The sequence below is a fragment of the Centrocercus urophasianus genome, unplaced genomic scaffold (genome assembly GCF_019232065.1).
Source record: "Centrocercus urophasianus isolate 14NV4802_14NV808 unplaced genomic scaffold, USGS_Curo_1.0 seq_17, whole genome shotgun sequence".
Classification (NCBI taxonomy): domain Eukaryota; kingdom Metazoa; phylum Chordata; class Aves; order Galliformes; family Phasianidae; genus Centrocercus; species Centrocercus urophasianus.
The window spans coordinates 23,501,489-23,525,040 of NW_024884722.1; the positions used below are offsets into that span (position 1 = coordinate 23,501,489).

Consider the following 23,552-nt stretch of genomic DNA (forward strand, 5'->3'; position numbering starts at 1 on the left):
CACATGTGACAGCACCCTTGTCTGCAATTGATTTGAGGATGTATGTTCACAATAACCCCTGACAGGCTGCTGAGATGGATTGCAGTAATGTCAAGGACTTTGAGATAGCTGTTGTTTCTGTAAACAGTTTGTCCTAGGACACAGTGCCAATGGGAAAGCCTGTTGAGATCAGAGAGCGAACACAAGTTTGGCAAAATACGAGCAAACTCAATACATGTAGATCACAAAATCCATACTGAAAAACCACATCGGTTGTGTACTTACACAACTCCCAGTGAATGAGAGCAGTTAGCTACCTTCCCTTTCTGAGCCCTCTGATGCTCAACTTGGTGTTTAAGAGTGTTTTCCAAAAGCCCTACAGTACCCAGTGTTTTTTCCACGACTCTCAATTACCATACAAACAGACAGCAAACCTCCAATTACGTAACTAAGGCGGAAAGAGAAGCAGAATCCATCTTTTACAACCTCACAGGGACACAGCGTCAAACCAGCTTCTCCAATAGTCCAAGGTTTCGATACACTGCAGGTTTAGTTTCCATTTCAGTATTTTATTTCTCACCCTTTTTATATCAATAGAGAAATAAACCAAATTTTAAGAGCAATATGGAAACAGATAAAAAATACTTCAAATATAACAAAAATTACTTCTAATGTGAAAACTAAATAGTCAGGCAACATGGTGCAGAAATGCAGTTTACATTTACTGCTCCACAAAAAAAACAAAAAACAAACAAAAAAAAAAAAAACAAAAAAACCACAAAACCCACAGAGTAGATCAAATGAACTGCTCCACCAGTTTAGAAAGGTGAGGCAAGTTTGGCCACCTTTACTTCACTGATGCAGTACAATGATCTAACAGCCAACACACAAACCCACATCAATGTAAGAAGTTGCAAAGAGATCATCATCATGACTACCTGCCAGGTAGAAGAATTACAGGGTCAAAGAAAATGTGTTTCTTGAAGAAAGAGGCTGGGAACACCTCCTCTGGAGCCTCGCTGACACGACAAAAGGGAATCTCAAATTTCTCCAGACAATTTTAAACTTGTTTATTTGAAAGGTCCTTTACAGAAAATGAGAGGAGAGATTAAAAGCAAATAAACAATAAAACTGGTAAAAAAAGAGGCATCAGAACATTGCAATAGATGCTGCTGTTTATACTTCGTGAGGTCTTAAAAACACAATGTTGCATTAAGATTCTGGCACTGTTTGCGCTTAAAATTGAGTCAGTGGGACAGGAACATACCAGACAATCACAGAACCACCAAGGTTGGCAAGGACCTCCAAGATCATCCAGTCCGTCAGTGCACCTATCATCAATATTTCCCACTGAACCATGTCCCTCTGTACAACATTAAACGTTTCTTGAACACCTCCAGGGATAGTGACTCCTCCACCTCCCTAGGCAGCCCATGCCAGCACCTGACGGCGCTCTCAAAGAAGTAGTATTTCCTAACACACAACCTGAATTCTCTCCTGGTGCAAGTTGAGGCCATTCCCTCTTGTACTATTGCCAGCTACATGGAAAAGGTTGACCCACACCTCACCACAACCTCCTTTCAAAGAGTTGTAGAGGGCAATAAGGTCTCCCCTGCACCTCCTCTTCTCCAGGCTGAGAACGTGCTGCAGGGCCTCCGTGCCTTTCTTGTAGCGAGGGGCCCAACACTGAACACAGCACTCAAGGAGCAGCCTCACCAGAGCCGAGTACAGAGGCACAGTCTCTTCCTGCTCCTGCTGACTGCACCATTTCTGATACAAGTCAGGATGCCACTGGCCTTCTTGCCATTGGCATTGACCTGGGCGCACTGCTGGCTCACATTCAACTAAGCGTTGTTCAGTACCCCAGGTCTGTTTCCTCTACACAGAGGAAACCAGTCACTCCGCCCCAAGCCTCTACTGTTGCCTGAGGTTGCTGTGGCCAAAGCGCAGGACCTGGCACTCGGTCTTGCTGAACCTCATCCCATTGGCCTCAGCCCAGCAATCCAGCCTGTCCAGATCCCTCTGTAGGGCCCTCCTACCCCAAGGCAGATCGACACTTCGAGCCAACTTGGTGTTATCTGCAAACTTACTGAGGATGCACTCAATGTCCTCATCTAGGTCATCAATAAAGACATCAAACAGGACAGGTCCCAATACCAACCCCTGAGGAAGACCACTCGTGACTGGTTGCCATCTGGTGTTTACTCCATTCACCACCACTTTCTGAGCCAATCCAGCCAATTTTTTACCCAGCAAAGAATGTGCCTATCCAAGCCATGGGCTGCCCGCTTCTCCAGAAATCACAAGAATCAGAAGGGTCATCTGGAGATCATTGAGCCCAATCTCCTGCTAAAGCAGGCTACTACCCAACAAGCAGGCTGCACAGGAAAGCATTCAGGAAGGTCTTGGATATCCTCAGAGAAGGAGGTTCCACAGCCTATCCAGACAGCCTGTTCCAGTGTACTGTCACCTCACAGTAAATAATTTTTTTCATGTTTGTACGGAACTTCTGGTATTCCAGTGTTTGCCCACTGCTCCTTATTCTGTCACCACACATCACTGAAAAAAGCCTGGCCCCATCCATTTGTCTCCTGCACATTAGATACTTTTAAACATAGACAGTTATCATCTTTCAGTTTTGGCTGAACAGTCCTAGGTCTCTCAGCCTTTCCTCATATGGGAGATGCTCCAGACCCCTCATCATCTTTGTGGCCCCTTGCTGGACTCTCTTTTGAATATCCCTGTCTTTTTCGAAACACAGAGCCCAGAACTGGACACAGTGCTCCAGGTGCAGCCTCACCAGGGCAGAGTAGACAGGGAGGATCACCTCCCCCAACTTGCTGGCCACATTCATCTTAATGCATCCCTAGATTCCACTGGCCTTCTTGGCCACAAAAACACACTGCTGGCTCAGGGCCAACCTGTTGTCCACCAGGACACTCAGGTTCTTCTTCTCAGAGCTTCTCTCCAGCAGGTCAGCCCCTAACCTGTACTGATGCATGCAGTTATTCCCCCCCAGCTGCAGGAACCTACATTTAGTCTTGTTGAACCCCACTCTGTCCAACTCTCCAGTCTGTCTTGTTCAATGGCAGCACAGCCTTCTAGTGCTTTCCTGCTTTCAAAATACGGATTTTGGTGTTAAGTGTCAAAACCTTCAGTTCTTCTTGATGAGAAAATGGATGCATTCTTACACAATCGTTCTGAGCTGCTTGGAGGAAAAGGGTTTGCCAGCACTGCTGAAGTAAATTTCAGCAATGTTTAAAAGCAGCTCACCACCGTTAACAGCCTCTGGTCCCTCATCTCTGACTTTAAAGACAGACAAGAGACTTCACTGTTGGAAAAGCTGACAATCATGAAATTTTACAGACATGATAAAAATCTTCTGACACTGAACATCTCTTCCTAATATCCAATAAAGTTAGGATTAAGTACACAGTCTGCTGACACATAATGTTAATGAATTAAAGATATATCATCATGACTAATCAGATTAATCACAGCCATTGAAGGACTCAGAAGGGCTCAGTAAGGAAGGAATGTGAGCTTAAAACTTGAACTTTCCTTTGAAACAGTATTTGAATGGCATGTTCCAATTTGCTTGGCATGTTTTAGGTTGCTGGGTGTTACATACATTCTTATTCTGCAACTTGTCACATGTCACCAGATGTTGCCAGCCTCCACAGGGAACTACTATGCTGGTCAAATAAAGGTAGCCACCTTTGTTAGACCAAACATCTCTACTTCTACCTGACCACCTCAATTGCTCTTGAGATCCCTGTGTTATGCAGCTAGATATGGCAGCAAGAAGACCTCCATCCAAGCTTCTTCAGGAAAGTTATTATCTGCACCACGTGGCCTCAGTGATGTTAAGGTCAGGAAGAAACCACCTAAACAAAAAGAAATGGAGGAAACTCAGGAGATGGCTGCCAACATACAATATGTATCTGGGGAAAGTGATGTTATTCAAGAGCACCGATTCAAAAATTGAATAGTTATTTATTGTTCCAGAAGTACATTGCTCTTTTATACATATTTCATAAATGATACAGGATTTTACACATTTTCAGGTTTTTTTTGTGTGTGTTTTTTGTGTTTTCTTAAAGAAGGACTTTTCTCCATGCTCCCTCCCCCTCATCCCAAACACACACCATGGATTCAGCTACAGGATTGTGTTCATTTTTTTTTCCCCTTTAAAACTCATCACACAAACAAGATATAACAGATAAAAAATAATCTCACAATGTAATTAAACTGAAAGACAGAGGAAAGGGGGAAGGGAGGAAAAAAAAACTAGAAACATGCACCCATTCGGTCCAACATGCCATTGAGTGAGAATAGGCAGCAATCCCAGCTGTATTTCCATATCTGCAAGGCACCTGGCATCTGCTTAACATGATTTCTGTTTGACTTTTGCTGCTGTTCTTTTTTTTTTTTAAACACAGTTCTCAAAAAAAAAAAAAAAAAAAAAAAAAACCAAAACCAGAAGCTTCTTTCCATGACACAGTGAGGAACAGTAGTGAAATTTCAAAAAGCAGCAAACTTTTCTGCATATAAAGCTTAGTGCCCTTCTCCCACCTTCATCTTGCCTCCACAGTATTTATCAGTAGGATGCTAAAGAGACTGACCAGCTTTGAATAAAGATGAGTTCTATCTGCTTGGCTAGAAGACAGGGCAATGGGTTGATTTTCCTTCCTCCATTTCTTTTAGCTAAGAACAAGAGATGTCATTAGCCAACCCTATGAAATCATGACCTGTGGGTGCAAAGGTCATTTAAAGCTACTTAAGTAGGGGAAGTGCAGGAGAACTGAAGCGGTTATGCACTGTAAGAGCCCCGGGCTTTCAAGAAGCCTTTGGGTGAGGAAAATGCTTTGACCATGAGACCTTTCATTCCATTATACAATCAAATATCAAGTTTAATTATATCACATTCCAAAACTGTTCAGCTAAACAGGAGTCATGATTCTGAGACAGTTTCTTAATCCCCTAAGCCTTCATAATTCCGTAGTCCAGGTGGCTATCAGATTTGGTGTAAGAGGGGAATCTCCCTCCCATGAGACTGAATATTATAACTCTCATGCAATGCTGCCATTTATTTCTAGAAGGAACTCAAGGGCATTGGGACACAAGTTTATACAGTTATTATGGAATACTCCAAAATACCAATTATCAAATGTCCAAAAGAGAACTTGTTCCTTCTCTCACTTGGCTCACAATCAGTCTGTGCTACAAATAAGCAAAGGAGGAAAATGGAGCACATGGGACAGGGCTGGGGAGGGAAAGCTCACGGTTTTCCAGTAGAAAGCAGTCTTGTAGTAACTTTATAAAAGAGACCAGGTCTGATCAGAAGTGTGCGTGTTAATGGCGGTGGAGCGCAAGATCTGATCACCAGCCATAGCTCCAGGTGGCGTGGATTCTTTGTTCTTTTTTTTTTTCCCTTTTTTGTTTTGTTAAGAGAGAAAGAGAGAACTGAGTCAGGTAAAGGAAACTTTAAAAAGCTAAGCAGGCTGCTGGTGTCTTATCAGGAGGCAGACTCTGCAGAGCTGGAAGAAGACATCCCTGCCCCAGCATTACATTCTTTTCATGAACCCCCCCAATCCTGTATTTGTACACAATTGCCGTTCACACGGTTTTAAATATGACTATTTGCCAAGCCCTTTTCGGAACTAACATTCCACAATGCCCCATCTTCAAATTTAAGAGATTTCCCCTTACAGTCCTTTATCTTGATTAAAGGTTAAAAAAAAAAAGCCAACCAAAACCCCTCCACCCACACACCACCTCCCAGCTTCCACCTGCAATGCTTTAATTTAAAAGGCAAGAGCTATGAACAGGTTTTTTGCCAGAGTTCAGAGCTTCTTTGCTGATCAGTCCTTTTCATCAATTTGCTGGATGGGCAGGTGAACCTGCAGTGGATCTCGAAGCCTCTTAAGGTCCAATTCTGCCTAAAAGCAAAATAAACATTATAAAGAAGAGGCTACCAATACACCTTTCCCCAACCCAAAGCCCCTTCCTAAATTGGAAATAATTTATGTATTTTCTCATTTTTCTTGCCTGGAAGGGAAGAAAAAGTCACAGGCTCAGATCTGGGAAAACCATTTCTATCAGTTCAAGACCCTTGCATTGCACTTCTATCAACTTGCTAACATGCAACCACTTCAGAAGGAATATGGTAGGAAAGAACTGATCCCCTTGAACTTTCGTTTTTGTTTTAAAAAGAGCTAGATTAATGGGAATGGCTAAGACTGTCAGTAATGAATAGCACAAGAAAACCTTCAGTCTTTCACACAGTCTTGTTCTGATCTTTCTCTGCTCTTCACAAAAGAGCTCTCTGCTCTCCTGCTCCAAAAAAAGAGGGATAACGCATCTTGCCTTGGATATGTCCTACATTGTCATTTCCAGAGCTTGAGAATAAACAATGATACAGAAGAATGAGAAAGTGGAGAGAGAAAGTGGTAGTTCTGCTTTTCCTGCTCATGCCTTCTATTAATAGAAAGTCTCACAAAAATGAGGAGAAATATCTCTGCTGCTCAACTCTTCTGTTTATCAGATCCCACACTGGGAATAGTCTTACTGCAAGTATCTTCCCCTAAAAGAAATTTGCCATCACTTCTAGCAATGAGACTTTCTTGAGCAGTATTTTCCAGGTCTTCAATTCAGTGCAATGAATTGCTGTGAGGGAGAAATAAACTGAACGGATGCAAGTTTTCAGCCCTCACTAAATCCATCTGGTATGTAGGAACTGAGAAGAAAGCAACATTTGGAACTAGGCTCCTTTGAGGCATGAAGTGCCTGAAGCAACTCAAAGTTTGCTAGCAGTCTCTAAAAAGGCCATTACAGACAGATACAGGGAACTGTTTCATGTTGATTTACACTTCTAGCTGTTCTATTCCTGGGCACATCAAAGCTAATTCAGTGATTGCACTGGAGCTGTGACAAGAAAATAAGCTGAAAACCTAAGAACCATTCTCATCTGAGGTGCATCTATTAATAACAGATGAACTCACAAGCAGTAATTTGCCTTATCTACAGAAAAAAACTCTTTATTACCTGAGCAATTGCATCCTTGAGTTGATTGTATTTCTCTAGATCAAATCGTGACTTTTTGGCTCCTTTATGGAAAAATAGTAAGTACTGTCTGTCTCTTGCATCTGGATAAACATACTCCTAAAAAAAAAAAAAAAAAAAAAATACAGAAGGTAAGAATAATGCATCACAACATGGGATACTATTAGTACAGTACATAACAGATGTGTTTTGGAAGTTAAGGCATAAAACCAGACTGCATTGACTAAGCTCTCTGCCAGTGAGGTGAGGTGACCCTAGCTAGTAGCTAGGCTCCCACGCAGTCACTTGTCCACCTCTCTTCAGCAGAATCACTGAAAGAATCAGAAGGGCAAAAGACAAGAACAGGAATCCAATACCACAGCTTTTCTAGGGATACTCTATTGCAAGAGGTCACAACTTTTTGGAGCACAGATAACCGTAAGCAGCAGAGCTGTTAACACCAAATCCCACATAGCCTCAACACAAGTCTGCCTGCTGAAATTAACTTTCCCTTGCACTGGCTTATCACACAGCTTCCATCTGATATGCATGCAACGATCAGGCTGCCAGGTAGAAAAAAGCTGTTTTCAGACTTCTGAAACAATGAGATTTCAAGTCTGGCAAATAAGTACTAGCTGATGACAACGTTTTCTGCCATATTTGAACTCAGTATGTTAAATTACAACTGTACCTGAAAAAAATATTGTGTCAAAGGCAAATGTGTTCAGCCCCTCAAGCGACAGCAGAGCCCTGGGACACTGTGCTGGATACACACAGTATTTATTCTAGTGGTCTTGCAACAGCAGAGACTGAGCCCTTACTCCCTAGGATTATTTCATTTCAGTGGGAATGGTGAGACAAATCACATAACAGAAATCTCCACAGGTAGTGGATAGATAGACAGATAGTCTGTCACAACTACAGGAACCCAGAAAAGCATAGATCTGCTTTGTGCAAAGGTTTTGCAATATTGGAGCAGACCTAGTTTTTGAAGAGACTGAGCCTGCTAGTCACTGAATCTGGAATTGCACCAAGAAGCATGCATTCAAATGTAGCTGCTTCATTTGGTTAGGAGGTGAGATCCATGAGACACGTGAATAAAAGGTATGCCTAAAATGATTTTTGAGCCTTTCTTGTCTCTTCAGAAATAGTTTACTCATATTGGAGATGTGTACTTCCCTGAAATTCATTTGGTATCTCAGATTATTTGGGCTGGTAAGTCACCATTTACAGGCCCTGGTGCAAGTCAGCATGTGTGCATGCATGCAGAAACCGCTGTCTGTCAATGAATGAACTGAACAGCTGAAGCACTCAGAGGATGCACATGAACGCTTACGGTAACACAACCAGGAAATGAGTGAGGACCAGCACCAGAAAAGGCCCCATCATAAGCTCCAATAGGGCTAGGAAGAGGCAAAATAACTTCCAGAAAGCATGATTTTGCTATTTTCCTGGGCAGTAGAGTTCAAATACAGTCTTCTATTGAAGCATCGACGTCAGCACTACGAGTCCTACCTGGCGAGTCATTACGAAATAAGCATACATTGCCATGGCACTACCATAGGTGATGAAATAGGTGACTGGTTCCATAATGTCCCAAGAGTATTCCCACCAGGTGAGGCGGGCCAGAATCCCAAACTGAGTGGCCATGTAGGCCAGCCCTCCCCACAACACCAAGGTTGTCCTCTTCTCTGCTTTCCTGCTGAGCTCCAGCCTTACCTGCCAAAAACAGATTAAAAAAAAAAAAAAGAGTTGATATCATTAAGAGAAAACTTAAAAATAACACATCTGTATTTAATGCTACATTGTGACATGACTGAGTTTAGGTTACATAGACAACTTTAGACTTCTTTTCTATCAGTATCTCGCAATCACCCTTATTTTACTCTGAGTATATTTTGGATGCTTTGCAAAGGTTCTTCCACCTCTGTGTTCACAAGTGTTCTGTTGAACGAGAGTCCCAGTCTGCAATAACAGGTTCATTTCTTATTACAGAGGAAGGAAACCATATTTCTGCAGACATCAGAAACAAATGTGGTTTGTTATATGAAGTGGCAATTTTTCCTTCAGCCATTTTAAAACTATTTGAAGCATGTTAGAGCTTAATGAAAACAAATAAATTGAGCATGCATTTGGAGGATAAGTAAAACACCATGAGAAGTTTCTCACTTTTTCTAGTGGTGCTAGTTGCTCCTTCAATTCCTCTAGCCTCCCTATGAGCTCCTTCTCTTTGTTCAGCTGGTGCTCCTCGATGCACAAGGCAGTGTACAACTGCTGAACCAATGTCTTGACATCATTCAGCGTGGTTGCGTTCTCATGGCTTAAGAGCTCTAGGAAAGAAAAAGACTGCTTTGTGTGCATTTATCCACAGGACTCCTTACTCACCCTTCAGAAACTGCTATTCTTCTGCGGAGGAAGCATTTGGAACAACCTTTTCAATACAAAAGCTTTTGGAAGAACTCCAGCACACTAAGACAATGCGACATCTTCAAAAGTAAATTAGGCTTTATTATTGGGTATTCCTGAAGTGTGAGAAGAACACAAAGAAGATGTATGCTAATAGTTTGCTAGAGATGAACAGCTGCTTTACATCCATACCTGTATGCAAGACTCAAAGGCAAATGAACCACTAGTACGATCCCCTGCACCAGCTGTCAAGAAACAGCCAGAATTCAAACTGCAAATTGTACTCACTGACAGTGGCAGCTGTTGATCTTAGGTTAGCAGCCTCAGAACACGCAGTCTTATAGTTACTTCAAGTAATGATGCCTGGAGTTGTTTCCCAACACACAGTGGACAAACCCACTATTTTGAGCTGCCTAAGGGGTAATGAAAGCCTCTCTCACTACATTTAAGACAACAACATGGCTGCTAACTGGAACACTCTGTAATCCTATACTTCAATACAAAAAGGATTCCTAAAAGAAATCAGCTTACAAAGAAGTTGTGACTAGCGGTACTGAATTACATACTCCATATGGAGAAACTAAGTTTGAAGCAAAAAATCTCAACATTAGTCAATTAAAATCAAAATACTAAAAAATTGTAGCATCCCTTGGCTTGAACCTTAGGTTGTCTTAAGTACCATTTTATCAACACTAACAGAAAATTTGCAGCAACTTACATTCTGGGAAGGGTAAAGTCGGGCTATACCTGAACAACAAACAGAAGAGTTTCGACTCCTAATAGCTTGAGCTTTAACACTAGCATACCCAGAGAAAGAAATGACTCAGCAGTGTGTGCCAAGACAAGTGGTAGGCATAGGCAAACACCACCCATTCCCATCTAAGCATCTTCTATACCACTGTGAAGAAAAAAAACCTTTGTGAGCTTATGAAGTCATCATGAAGAGGTCCTTAGTATTTAAAGGTACTCTGTCCTGGCATTTACATTCCAGTATAAACAGGGTGATTGTGTTAAAATGGAAAAGCAATATCTACGAAGTTGAACAGAACTAATCTCAGAGCCTATTTACAGGCACAAATTTTAATACAAGCTAACTATAGAAATCTCCTAGGCAAATGAATCAGAGGCAGCAATTTCATGTAACCTAGGTGATCCCTGAGCTCACCTGCCAGCACAGTGTGTATATCCTAAAAACGAGTTAACCAAGATGATATCAGCTCCTTGACACAGACTTGGCTCTCCAGCAGTAGCTGTGTGGGACATACAAATTGGCTTGCCCTGGGACAACAGTTGGAAAAGATGTCTTGTTCAAATCCTCACCCCACTTCTCTGGCTTATAACGTCTTAAGTATGCGAAAACACAACATCCAGGATACAGTGCACAGGGGGGGAGAGAGAAGAGAGCAACAGTCTTTGGGTGGTTCCACAAGCGAGTTAAATACCCAAGTCTTTATGAAAAGTTCTCTTACAGTGGTTTTAAGGAGACTGGAGAAAAACCACCTCTAGCAGAGGTCAGCCTAATGTAGTAAAGAACTGGCACCGCATCCAATGCTGCCCTCCCAAAATTGGTGTTCCTGCATGCTAAGTGTACAGATCCCTGAATCATCAGCAAAAAATTACAAATTTTTGATAGTATTTCTACACTGTGAACAATAACGCACTACAATTGATTTTTCATTTCCAACATTTGAAGTACCAATCTTCACTGTCAAACAAGAGAATGATTCTTAAGTCAGCTAACATTAGTTTTAGGCTAATTCTCATTTTGTATTCAACTACCTCATAGAAAGTTAACTATTAGATTACTTTTCCCTTCATTTCTTCATTCATCTTATAGGGAATAACCGCCTTGAATGGAATGAACATTTGCTTTTCATCATTCCCTTACGACTACTCGGATACAGCTAAATTAGACTGCATAGGTAGGATCACAAACTACAAGGTTTCCTTCAAAAATACTCCACATTCTCAAATATGCACATTAAGCTGTTTTTACTATCTAAGAACCAGGCTGATTTACCTCTCTTTGGTGGTCTAACATGATATGTGATGTCATTGATGATCAGTTTGAAGTCATCCAGTAGAAGCAAATCTATGCCCGTGGAGGAAGCAACACGGGTGCCATCTGTAAGGCAAACAGACATTACTACAATGACCTAAACAAGTTGCAACATTATTTCATATTTGACTGTTGTAACATTATCTCATCATATTTGACTGTTGGACTTCAACATTTTCCTGCAGACAACACTTTTTGGAGCCAGGCAAAGAGAATTTGCAGGGCAAACCCAAGATGAGCTATGATGAAGCTGCTTTCTAAATTGGTAATATTTTCCCATAAAAGGAAATTTCTTTAATCTCTGCAGCTTGAATGTTTTACCAAACTTAAGCAATACAATCCATTTAGGGGACCTTCACTCCTTCCCACAGACATTACAGATGATTATTTCCACCTCCAGTATTGGGCAGTTTTGACTTCATTAACTTAATAAACACCTCTCGCAGGCCAGGACTTTCAGCCACTTAGATAGACTCCCATAAGACATCCTAATAATGTCCCAGAGCTTTGATGGCTAACAGATGCATAGTAATTGAGCAAAACACTGAAATAAGCCGTTAAGTGAAACATAGCAGCATTCATAGATAAATAAGAAATTCATTCCCTTGTACCACAATTCACACCTAGTTCTCTACAAATTCATTAGCAACTCCATACAGGCAACCTGCACCTTCAGAGAAACACTTGGAAGCTCACCTGAAATATGGACATCAGTTCTAGTAGAGATAAAAACGGGACCTTGGCAAAATTTAGGTTTTCAGACAAAACCACCTATAGAGCAGCTGCTTACATGCTGTAAGTAGTGTGAACACAGGCTTATAATTTTTTCACTTCCTTGTTACATAGCAACGTGAATTCTGCATATAAACTTTGTGTTATCAACTGCCTCAAACAGAAATGCCCCAGTATGGTCATGTAAATTTGCAGCACAGGCTACCACTAAGTTCACTGTGTGTTTTTAAGTCATTCAAACTGCAAATAGAGATGCAACAAAGACAATGTCTTTACTGTAAGAGAATCTTCAAGGCTGAAGCTAAGCGTTAAGAAACATTTTTGCTCCTCTTTCACACTACAATTAGATTTTCTTGACAGACCTGACACCAGAGTCAGTTAGTGGAACATTCCTACTCCAGAAACGACGTTTCCACTTTCTTGGGAACGTTTGAGAACCCACACCATATCAAGCTTTTACTTAAGAAGGGAAAGGCTGGATGAAAATGCCTGACAAGTAAATCAATTACTTTGTAAACAAGAGTACCTGCTGAGTAGATCGCAACCCGATCAATTCCTCGGTCCTCTGCTTGCAGCTGTTGTAAGAACACACCAACAGAGTCTGAGATAGGTTTAAGCGTGAACTGGCAACGTTCGCGCCGAGATGGAAGATTCACAGAAATCACAGGTAAGCCATTTTGGTAAACCACCGTCACCTCTATAAAAAAAAAAAAAAGACGAAAATAAAGTTATCCTAAAAAATAAGCAGATCTTCTCACAGTAGTTTGTCCTATGGAGACAAGGATAAGGTTATGAGCTGAGCAGAAAGCAAAGGAAATTTTCAGCTCACTATCTGCCAATGTCCTTCAGAAACAAAAAATACCCTAAGTGACGTTAGAGTTTTTCACTCCATTTCACTTGGCAGCATGTGTTACACTCTCAGAGATTCATGGAAAAGTAAAAGAAGGTATTTATTTAGTCTAAGCACAATCACCTTCATAGCAAAGGCAGCATGGCACGTATTGGTTAGATTTTGAGAACCAATGTATCTCAAGACTGTGCAAGACCAATCCATGCACTATTTGGAGGGATTTATGGCCCGAAAGACAAAGGCAGGTGGTATACATTAGGAAATATCAAGGAAAGCTTACTTTTATTCTTGTTAAGTTCTAGTTTCCTGCTCTTTGTCTTCAAGCAACAAATATTTAAGAGAGTTGTCAGGAGTATGAGGTTGTAGGAACAGCACTCTGAGTTTAAGTTTCAAGGTCACTTCATTTAAAATTCATGGGATCAATACACTTTGTACTTCAGAAGACAGACATTATTTCTTCAGTGTAGATAAAACAATCTTTTCCATTTCCTTAGTGTTGTCAGGAGCTTTTTCAAAAGTGTTCTCAAGGATTTCAGTGCACCTTCCTATAATTTATTGTGGTGATCTATATGAACTGTAAGCTAGTTATTATCTTACTGCCAGAAAGACAACCCTCTCCAGGCACTTCAGGATATCCATACATTGAAAAGTTGGAAGTTCACTTCCCTAAGCCCTTTATTGAGTCATGAACAGTCAAAAATCTCCTCAAATGTAGCAACTGTTAAGTTATAATGAGCACACCTAAAAACGATTCACTTGAAATTGTTGCATATTTTTTTATGTAAAAATGTGCTGTCATTTTTGTTGCAAACTGTGCCTCCACGATTATGCAGTCACCACCACTCACACTGCACCTGATGTTTCCACCTGTTGTAGTTTTGGCCAGCAGCACAAACCACACCATCGATAAGGGCTGCTCCTAAACTAATGCCTCCCATTTTATTCTGTTGGCCCTTGACATCAGACACACAGCGGTGATACGACAGTAAAAGACTGAACCTTCCCACCAGTATCCCGCTCCATTTTGTTGCTGTGCAACAGATGGCAGCACAGGGTCTGTCTGACCAAATGGAGTCTAATATGGAAGGATGTGTGAAGCCAAGGCGTGGAACTGAATTCTTCCATGCAGAAATAATGGTACCCACTGACATTCATTGATGTTTGCTGAACACTCATGGAGACCAAACAGCAGACGTGAGCACAGCGAGGCGCTGGGTGCTGTGTTTCAGCTGAGGCAACTGTGGGTCACTTCCACTGGCGCAGATGGTGATGAGCTCAGCACGGAAGCTCTCGTTCAGCACTGATGAAAACGTGTAGGTGATGGCAGTGACTATGTTGAAAAAGTGTTTTGTAGCTGAGAATTTGCTGCATCTAAATGTTGTTGTGCTCTTTGTATCTGTTGCAGTTTCCGCAGAATAATGAGGCGCTACTTTCAGAGTAGCCTGCATACCTTAACTCACCTAATGCCTGTGCTGACTACTAGTCAAGCAACTAATATGAAAACCAGTTGGCCAAAAAAACTCAGAGGAAGCGGAAGAGAAGTAAATTCAACCAACAAAGGAAGCGATTCTCAGCATTCTGCTATTTAGAAAGCTCTGCAAAGAGAGCTTTCATACCTCCCCCTTAGAGTTACCTGCCATTAGATGATGAACTCGTTTGTAACAGGATTATTTGCATACTGGGACACATCTTGGGGGCAGCATGTGGTTGTTTTTTGTTTGTTTGTTTGTTTTTTTCTGAAAAAGGAGACTCTCAGATGTTGAAAAAAGCTACACAACGTATCACATTATTGCACTATAAGAGGGACTCACTCAGGTTTTTAGCTTACCATCACACACCTTCAAAATTTGAATGAAGCATACAAAGGCTTTCTTCACTCTTCCAGGAGATTGCTATCTAGTGCTGACAGACATGTCCTCATGCCATCGTTAAGACTAGGTAGAAGTGACCAGATACGGATATCTAAAATGACTAAAGCATCTCAAGAGGTCTGACAACTCAGAAAGGGACAAAAACTTATTCACAAGACTCTGACACACCTGACAGGATTTCAGTAGCATCACTGTTTCAATTCTTAAAATTCAGAAGATATTTACTGAAAAAATAAAGCACTGCCAGTTTATTTGGACAGTTAGACAGAATTTCAAGCTCCATATCAGCAGCTGTTGTGACACCAGCCATCAGATTTCACTGTCTTTGACTCAAGTATTTGAGAAAGAGGCTGGTAAGAAATAAACCAGCATCAACTTACCCTTCTGATTTCTCTACAAAAGGTAGGATCAACACGTTTATAAGCTTATAACAGCTACTTAGGCACTGACTTCATTGATTCTGTGAGCAGCACATACAATATTAACTTATGGACTGCTTATATAACTACATGACTGCTGCAGAGAACTCACTTGACACAAGAAACAACTTAAAATGCTACCTTGATCACACAGGCAGTGAGCAAGTTTACTGGAGAATAGAGGAGCATTTACACCAACTCTTTTCTGTTCATCCTGTTGGTGCAAGCCAGCAGCCCAGTTCTGTAAATGCCAGTTTTGAAGAAAGCACACACAGCCCCAGTCTGGTGACATTTTAACTCTTCACAACCCAGATGGAGATGGAGACCACAGTGACAGATGCAGTAGGTCAGAGTGTACCAACAGTTACCATCAGCAGTAGCATGCACAAAATCTCTTAGCTTCAACAGCTTAAGGGAAGCATTGTAGCACTAATTGTTTCCTTCCAGCAAGCCCAGAATTACAGCTGTCTTATGTTTTCCTTACAAGAATCTTGTAGAAGTCTTTATCTAGCTTAATTCACTGGTACTAAAGTCTACAATTGCAGTTTGATCCTCTCATCATCCCCCACACAAGAGGTCTGGTCCAGTTTTTACCACACTGAAGAGGAAAGAGCTCAGAAGGAAGTTAAAAAAAAAACAACCAACAAACAGTAAATAGAACACCTGAAGGACTTGTCAATAACACAAACCTAACAAGGAATAACAGAGCTCCATTAAAGGTTATTAACTGTCAATATGGCTGTCTGCTTTGCTTCCTTCTGCTCTGACAGTGCTATCAATGGTCCGCAAGAGGAAAACGACCATGAAGGGGCCAAAACTTCTTCTACAAACATGTATTTAATATTATATTTCCATCATATTTATAGAATTATAATTAGTGAGGTGTCAAAATGCTTCATTCACTTACTTGCAGTTTAGAGGTAATACCTGGGCTAATCATTACCGATCAAGTTTCAGGCCACTATTTAAATGCGTGTACAAGTAATTGTATACAAGCACTTAAGTTTACAGACTACCTACAACCTGGCCAGGAGCACTGCCAAAAATGACTAAGGATAATTTTGAAAGCTTTACATGCTATATTTAACATGAGCTTGCTTTGAGGTATGAATTCCATCCATGCACCACAGTTTTGAAGTGTATGTGCTCCAGCAAAAGGGCTCTTGAGCACTTTATAAAGCAAGCTATAAGAAAAAAAAAAAAAAAAAAAGGTATGGAGAAAAGAAAAGTCTGTATTGAGCACATGCTGCTGGTAAACACAAAGTTATTGGGAAAAGTAACAAGGAAAATATTCAAGCATAATATAACAAGAGATTCACCAAATCAAGCAAGTAGCTATACACAGATTATTCTCTCAACCTTGTATTTGCCCCCTACTCTTCCACCTGTTTAAGCCTTCCAGTTCAATTACTATCAGTGCTCCACAGCAGTCCTGTTCCCTTTGTTTTTGCACACAGTCACTATCCCAGCAGGGGAAGCAATTGCAGCAGAGCCCTTTACTTTGTTAGCTTTCAGGCTTTATTAACAAGCTTTAATGGTAAGAAGATCCACTAACTGCTTGTGTCTGTCAGCATAAGCACTCCAGTCTCTGTTCGCAGCAAGCAAATGTTAAGCAGGCAGTTATCTCAAAGCTGTTTGTTTCCTCACTGCATTTCACATACTGAGTTTTTTTTTTTAAAGTTCCACCTACCTCAGCAGTACATTCCTTTGCTTTATGTTATGACAACCATATCAGAAAAAGCTTAATGCTAGAGCTGTCCCAGAATTTGAATAAAGGAACAAAACTGCCGTGGCTTCACAATTCACCGCAGCAGACAGAGCGCTTTCAACCACTCGAGTGCCTGGGATGAAGTGCATTTTCATTAGACACAAGTTACAAAGGCACACAGTATCTTGAAACAAGGACCTCAAGGCCACAAATCAGGAAGATGCCTGACGAAAGCTTTGGACAATTAAATGCAATATAAGATCCTTCACTGTAAAGCCTGCCCAGTTCTATAAGGGCAGTTACTAGAGAAGTTGACCGTTTCCTTGATTCTTCTTGTCTGACTTTGTTCTTTCACTTTCTCCGTTCAAAAATGGGATTACCTCCTAGTCAGCAAAGACTCAACCGGAAAGGGGGTCAGCAACACGACTTCAGCCAAAAGCGAGCCCAGAGTTTCTCTGCGTCACTCACCATCAGAGGGCACTACCGTACTGCAATAGACCACTCTCACACTCTGCCAAGGAGAAAGCCTCTGATGCACCTAGAAAACACAAGCACAGCAAAAGGACAAATGTTGAGTCGCGCTGCCTGACAGAATCACAGCCCGCAGCCGCCCCCCCAACCCTAACGCCTGCGCTGGGCATTTCCTCCTAGCCACCACCGGCCCGGAGCACCTGCGGGAACGGCCCCAGCTCTGCCATCTGCCTCCCAGCACGGCTCTCCTCTCGGCCAGGCTCACCTCTACGCGCATCACTCTCAACACTCTGAGTGTAAAGTGGTGAAGAATTAGGGAGCGCTTGATTAAGAGGTTCATTCTCCTCGGTTGTTTTCTCTGCTGAACTACATATTTTCCCTCCTCCTTACAGAGGGGGAAACCAAACTAAGATACAAGTAGTAAACACACCTGGGCGTAGAACAAATTGTCTGAGGCAGAAACAAAAACCCTGATACTGAGCTATAAAAGGAGTAAGTCTAATGGAAAAAGAAAGTGCACGAACGGCTCTTACATTCTTCAGTCTTGGTAAGGGACTAATTTGTTCATAAAAACAGGCAATCAGACCAATGTAAAGCCTATTTAAGATCTGTCTGCTAAGATGTTATTTTAGATTAGTTACACATGAACCAGCACATCCACCCAGTAAAATTCTGGCAAGCAGGAGCTGCGTTATAGAAAAGAATGAGAGCTGCTACTGAGCTCTATCTGCCCACAGTGGTACACAGTCAATGATCACCAAAAATTCAGCTGCCAAGTCTGCATTTCCATGAATGCAGCCCACAGATAGGGTTTGTTTCAAGATTTCTAATGGAAGCCTGCAAACAAAACCCGTTGTTGATTATTTCTGAAGATACTTTCAATAACTCATTTCAACTATCTTTTCTTCTGAAGCTTGCTCCACAAATCCAGGATAGTCCCACAGCTACGTCAGTCTTACAGTCAGGGCCTGTGCCCAGAAGGTCAGTGCTCTGACAGCTCTGGAAACTTGCTCTATTCCGCACTGTATTTATGCTCCATTCAGTCCTGACAACAAAAATCACTTTTCATTGAAAGTCATTTTCAATTTTGCTTGCTGCTGCAACTGCATTTTCAGCTTCCCACAATTGAGTTAACAGCAAAGGAGAGTTCAGCTTTAAACAGCTGCAACTGCACACAAGTGGGAAACTGCCTGTTTTGAAAAACGTTTGGAAAATGTAACATGTGTAAAACACCTGTACATTGGGAATCAGAACATAAATTTGCCTTCTGGCACTTGAAAACAGGTCTTCTGAACTGATAAACACTTCTATGCAACTACAAAGCAACCAGGAATCTACCCAATATGAAATAATGATGTTTTAAACATGAATAAGCGAACTATCCACCCATGCAGGCGTGCATTTCAGGCAAGTCAAGGTACTTGACATCACTTGGTATCACTATTACACTGTAAAGCCAGTTTTGAGCTTGAACTCAGAATCAAGTGGTACCTGAGAAGGGGAAGCATCTGGAAATTTAAACAAAAAGCCCCACAACCAACAGACCTTTTCCTATTTGAATCCTTAAATTCAATTGCTTTTCTTCTACCAAAAAAAAATATCACACCAAATATAAACAGTAAGTGGGACATGGAATGGTCTGTGTGAACACTTTCCCAAAGGCCCATTTTCATATTTATTTCCCCTGATCATGTGGAGAGCTGCTTCTCATTGCTTTCCTTCTCCCTTCTGCATAGAAGCAACCATTATTTCTGAAATACTGCTCACTAGGAGCCTGCCTTCCTACCACATTTGCACAGCAGCCCATGCATTTTACTAGCTGCTCTCAGAAAATCCTCAAACACACCAAATCCAGTTTTATCTCACCACAAAATAGCTATACATCTGAAAGATATTACCAGCTTGCATCTGCAACGAATTTACCTTAAGGCCATGAGCATTTGACAGGCATAAGCTCCAGTCTGCCTGCCTTCACACAATACAGGCAAGAACGGAAAAAGGCAAAATGGGTTGAAAAGCAGGGCATGTCAGCTGAGTAATGGAAGGGCTGAGGCATCCCTGGACTTAATGTCTCGGACCATTTCTCTCACCAGCCACACAGCAGTAACCAGCACTACATTTTAGACAAGGAGATACTGGTTGAACTACTCCTATCTGTCACTGCAGCAGATCTGAATTGTGCCTTATGATGCTGCTCTCAGAAGTCTCCTAACTAGGGAAACAGTCTCCACTGGTTAGAGCAAGAGGAACAAATGAACACAAACTCAGCAGAGACCTAAACATCATCTCCCGTCATCCCAGATCTGGGCGTGCTTAAGGAATAAGCGATCATTTTTATTGTTGAAGGGCAGCTACCGTTTTCAAACAGGGCTGGAGAAAAATGTCAGAACCTTTTATCCTATGTCTGCAATTCAACAGACACTGTGACAGAAGGTTGAAGTTTTGGATCAAAGTAAGCACAGGGTAGTGGAGAGTAACTTGTTTCAAGCTTGGCTGACTTGATCTCACCATCTGCAGACCATCAACAGCTCACTGCTTCAAAGCGTGGAATAACCACAGTGAGGTTTCAGCTGAGACTTCCAAAGCAAGTGGCACTCTGGGTCTGAAAGGCAATACTGAAATGAGGAGCTCTAAGTAACTTCATGACACTGCATGCCCAAACACAGCACGAGCAGGAATTCATTTCTTGCATCCATTCAATTCTTCCTCTCCTCTCTTAGTGTTGGTAGGAGGCTCAGGGTTACATGGCAGCTTCACTCCCAGAATGATCAAAAGAGCAAGAGTTAAAAACAACAATAACCACCAAAATAAAAACCCACCAACAGCCCTTTGTCTACAACAGCACTTTCTCTCCTGCCTTATCAGGGCCTACATCAGACAATCTGAAAGCAAAACACCAGCATCTCTAGAGGTCTGACTAGTTAGTTCAAATCTACACCAGCAACAAAGTTAAACAAAGCTGAAACTGGAAAAATCAACCTTTTAGGGGCCAGCAAGTACGCTCCAGCAGGAAAAGAGGGAGCAATCTGGCAGAGCTCACCTTCTGCATGTTGTACAATTAGCAAACGAAAGGACAGAGTACTAAGCCTCCAAGGGTGACTGCAGTCAGAGAAGAGTTATTAAAAAAAAAGCAAAATATTAAAAGGTGCATCTATCTAAAACATGAGCAAAACATGCTGCTAAGTCATTACCTGGAGTGCCATTAACCATCATCTGCAGAGCTTCTGTGAAATAGAGCCTTGTCTGTGTAACAAATTCACACGATGAGAAATTAACAAGGTACATTTGCAAGCACCAGCTTCACCACCACTAACAAGGGGCCTCCTCTGCAGAAGCTACCTCAAGCCACTGGTGAAGCAGCTCACCTTCCTAGTTGCTATTTCTCTCTCCCCACTGTCACAACACCAAAAAAAAAGAACAACTGTGACTGCTCAGTAAACCTCCCCGCCAGCATATCAGCAACAAAAATCGCTGCAAGCATCCCTGAGCTATCACATCCGCCCCATCCAAGCACCCCAGAAGAGCTGAAGGGCTCCCTTTCTTGATCCTTTCCTTCTATATTCAGCCTGTGACATTCCAATATCTTTCAAATGGTGCTTCTATTCTAAGTCATCGGGTCCTGCCCTCCCACTTTGCTCTCTCCTTACACCAGTGTGTTTTTGCAAGCCAGAGTAGACAGAGTGAAAATGATGTTCTGAGCAGAAATCTAAGGCACAGGTTGCCACAGGGCTGCTCCTCACACTTCCCTTTTATTCTCATTCCTCTTTCTCAGCATTCTTGTCCTTTTCTCAGTTCCACAGGGGTACCAACATCCTCACTGAGGGGCTCATCTTCACCCTGGGGAGGGACTACAGGAACCCTCCAGAAACTCCCCAGATGTTCTAGAACTGGCTGAGGACAGCATTGCCAAACCACAGCTATTGAAACAAGTTCTGCAAGGGAAATCCTCAAGTACAAACCACTGCAAGGCTCTAAGCACAGACAAGGCCATTTCAAGTCTCTATACCAACGCTGACCCTGGAATTGTAGCTCAGACTCAAAATGTGAGAAGTGAAGCCATCAGGATGAGACAACCCCTCTCCAGCAGCCCCTGCCCAAGGGCCAGCAAGCAGCCACAGCATAATGCCATGCCGCTGCCTCAGCCAGCACAGCCCTGCTCCTGTGCATCTCTCTCCTCAGCACCCTCCTGGACTCCTCAGGGCCTTCTGAAAAGATAGAAATGGGTCAGTTGGCATCAGAGTGCTTTTCTCGCCTTCTTTTCCACCTCCACTCTTCCCAGACATCATCTGGGCTCTATGGCCTGCTTCCAGGACTTCTTTCAGATTTAGAAATGGCATTTTACAATTGCACTTGTTCAACAAATAAGAGTAACCTTGTACAGAAGGCTTCCTCCGACTTACTGCTGCTACAGCCTCTGGGGATGTCCACACAGGAAATATTACGTGAAATATTTCCTCTAAGGAACACAGTGTGCTTCTGTTTGGGAGCGTGGCAAACCATAAAGTACGCTCTGCCACCCTGATACAGCCCTTACTGTTGCAGGAGAAGTGCTCAGCCTACAAATTTTTGATGCCCTGCAGCAAAAACGCCAACCATTTGAGCACAGATTGGAACGTGGCAAGGAAAGAAAGTCCTCACTGCCATTTTCACCATCCAGCTCATCTCTAGGAAGCTGACCAAATCCCACTGGTTTAAAATCATTTCTTTCTCTTCACCAAGCACGTCCTTTCTCATATCCCACTCTCAAAGTCAGATTTTGCCTCAGAAAGAACACTTTGCACCCACTGCCTCCACAGGGCAACGCTTCTGCGGATGAAGGTCAAGCAAACGAGAACCAGCCTGAACACCACCGTTTTCTGTATTTATTTTTAAACTGGGCTGAGGAGATGGACAGAGAGGAGGCAATGCCAGTGAGATGTGGGAAGTGTTAATCTTGGCATTTTGAAGCTCTTGGTACGACCTACACATGAGCAAACGGTCCTCTGTTAACCACTCTGCTCGTTCCTGTCTGAATTTTCTCCCAGGGTTAGGACAGAGCTACATCACATCTGCTAGTAGAAGAACACAAACAGGAGGTGAGCTATAAATACTCCCTTCTGATCCTGCTTCCTCTGCCCATCTGCCTCCAAAGGCACAGGTATTCCTACCCCCACAGGAAGAGGTGGGGGTAGGAGAGAGGAGGAGATTTAAAGAGGATGAAGCAGCTCCTCCCTGTTCTTTGTTGCACCTCTCTCACAGCATTACTGCTGCCGTGGAGATGCTGCGATGATGAGTTTTGTAATGGAAGCATCACTGCTAGCAGTAACTTTGATAGAGCCTCTGAGGGCAGGAGCAGGAGGTGAAGTGAGGCAAGGTGAAGTTTAATGGACACGTTAAGCACTTTGGTCAAGCGGCCCCTGTAGCTTTTGAACAGGTGCTTTCCTGATGCTTTCAATGTCCCACTTTCCTCCCCCATACCCCAAACAACAAAAATCCTCAGGATAATTTTATTGCAACTGCCAACAGCTTGCAGAGTGTTACGCTATTCCTACTTGACCTGAGACAGATAACCACAGTACTCCGGACCACCATACTCCTTCCTTCTCAGCCTCCCACAGACATTTCTACCTCAAGCAGTAAGAAACTGGGGCTGGAATATTTCCCATGCAGTTTGTGATGCCAGCTCACAGATTCACGTTTAAAAGATTTTTGCTTTTCTGGAGAAGACTGGTTTGAACTCTATTTGTCAGTACAGTACTCATGGTTACTAGGAAAAAAAAACAGAACAAAACAAACCTGAGAATTTAATTCTGTTTTTCAGGCTTTCAAAATGCAAGTGAAAGCTAACAAAACACCATTCCATATTTAAAGCCTTTGTCACCTTTGCAACCCAAACACAAAGGCAAGGCAAAGTGGAATTTTTCTCAACTCATTACTCAAATGCTGTTCCGTTAACTCTTCTCAAATTAAAGGGACTTCCACAGTTAGTTTAAGAAACTAGTTTATCAATTTGTTTAGCTTTGATGCCACTAAT

The 23,552-nt window shown here is 42.2% G+C and overlaps 1 protein-coding gene across 5 annotated transcripts in view; it reads right to left on the bottom strand.

Annotated features, from left to right (window-relative positions):
- Positions 1–1,033: 1,033 nt before the first annotated feature.
- The window catches only part of MCU (mitochondrial calcium uniporter), an 83,570-nt gene continuing 61,051 nt past the window's right edge, over positions 1,034–23,552 (bottom strand). For 3 of the 5 annotated variants that reach the window (XM_042818336.1, XM_042818334.1, XM_042818333.1), the window contains 7 exons: positions 17,537–17,606; positions 12,747–12,917; positions 11,450–11,554; positions 9,193–9,353; positions 8,539–8,742; positions 7,027–7,143; positions 3,956–5,921 (listed from right to left, as the gene is read on the bottom strand). In XM_042818336.1, the coding sequence (XP_042674270.1) occupies positions 5,844–5,921; positions 7,027–7,143; positions 8,539–8,742; positions 9,193–9,353; positions 11,450–11,554; positions 12,747–12,917; positions 17,537–17,606 (906 nt within the window). In that variant the 3' untranslated portion in view covers positions 3,956–5,843. Of the gene's footprint in view, positions 3,867–3,955; positions 5,922–7,026; positions 7,144–8,538; positions 8,743–9,192; positions 9,354–11,449; positions 11,555–12,746; positions 12,918–17,536; positions 17,607–20,730; positions 20,758–23,552 lie in introns of those variants that run through there. The other 2 variants (XR_006168736.1, XM_042818335.1) reach the window with 2 other exon arrangements.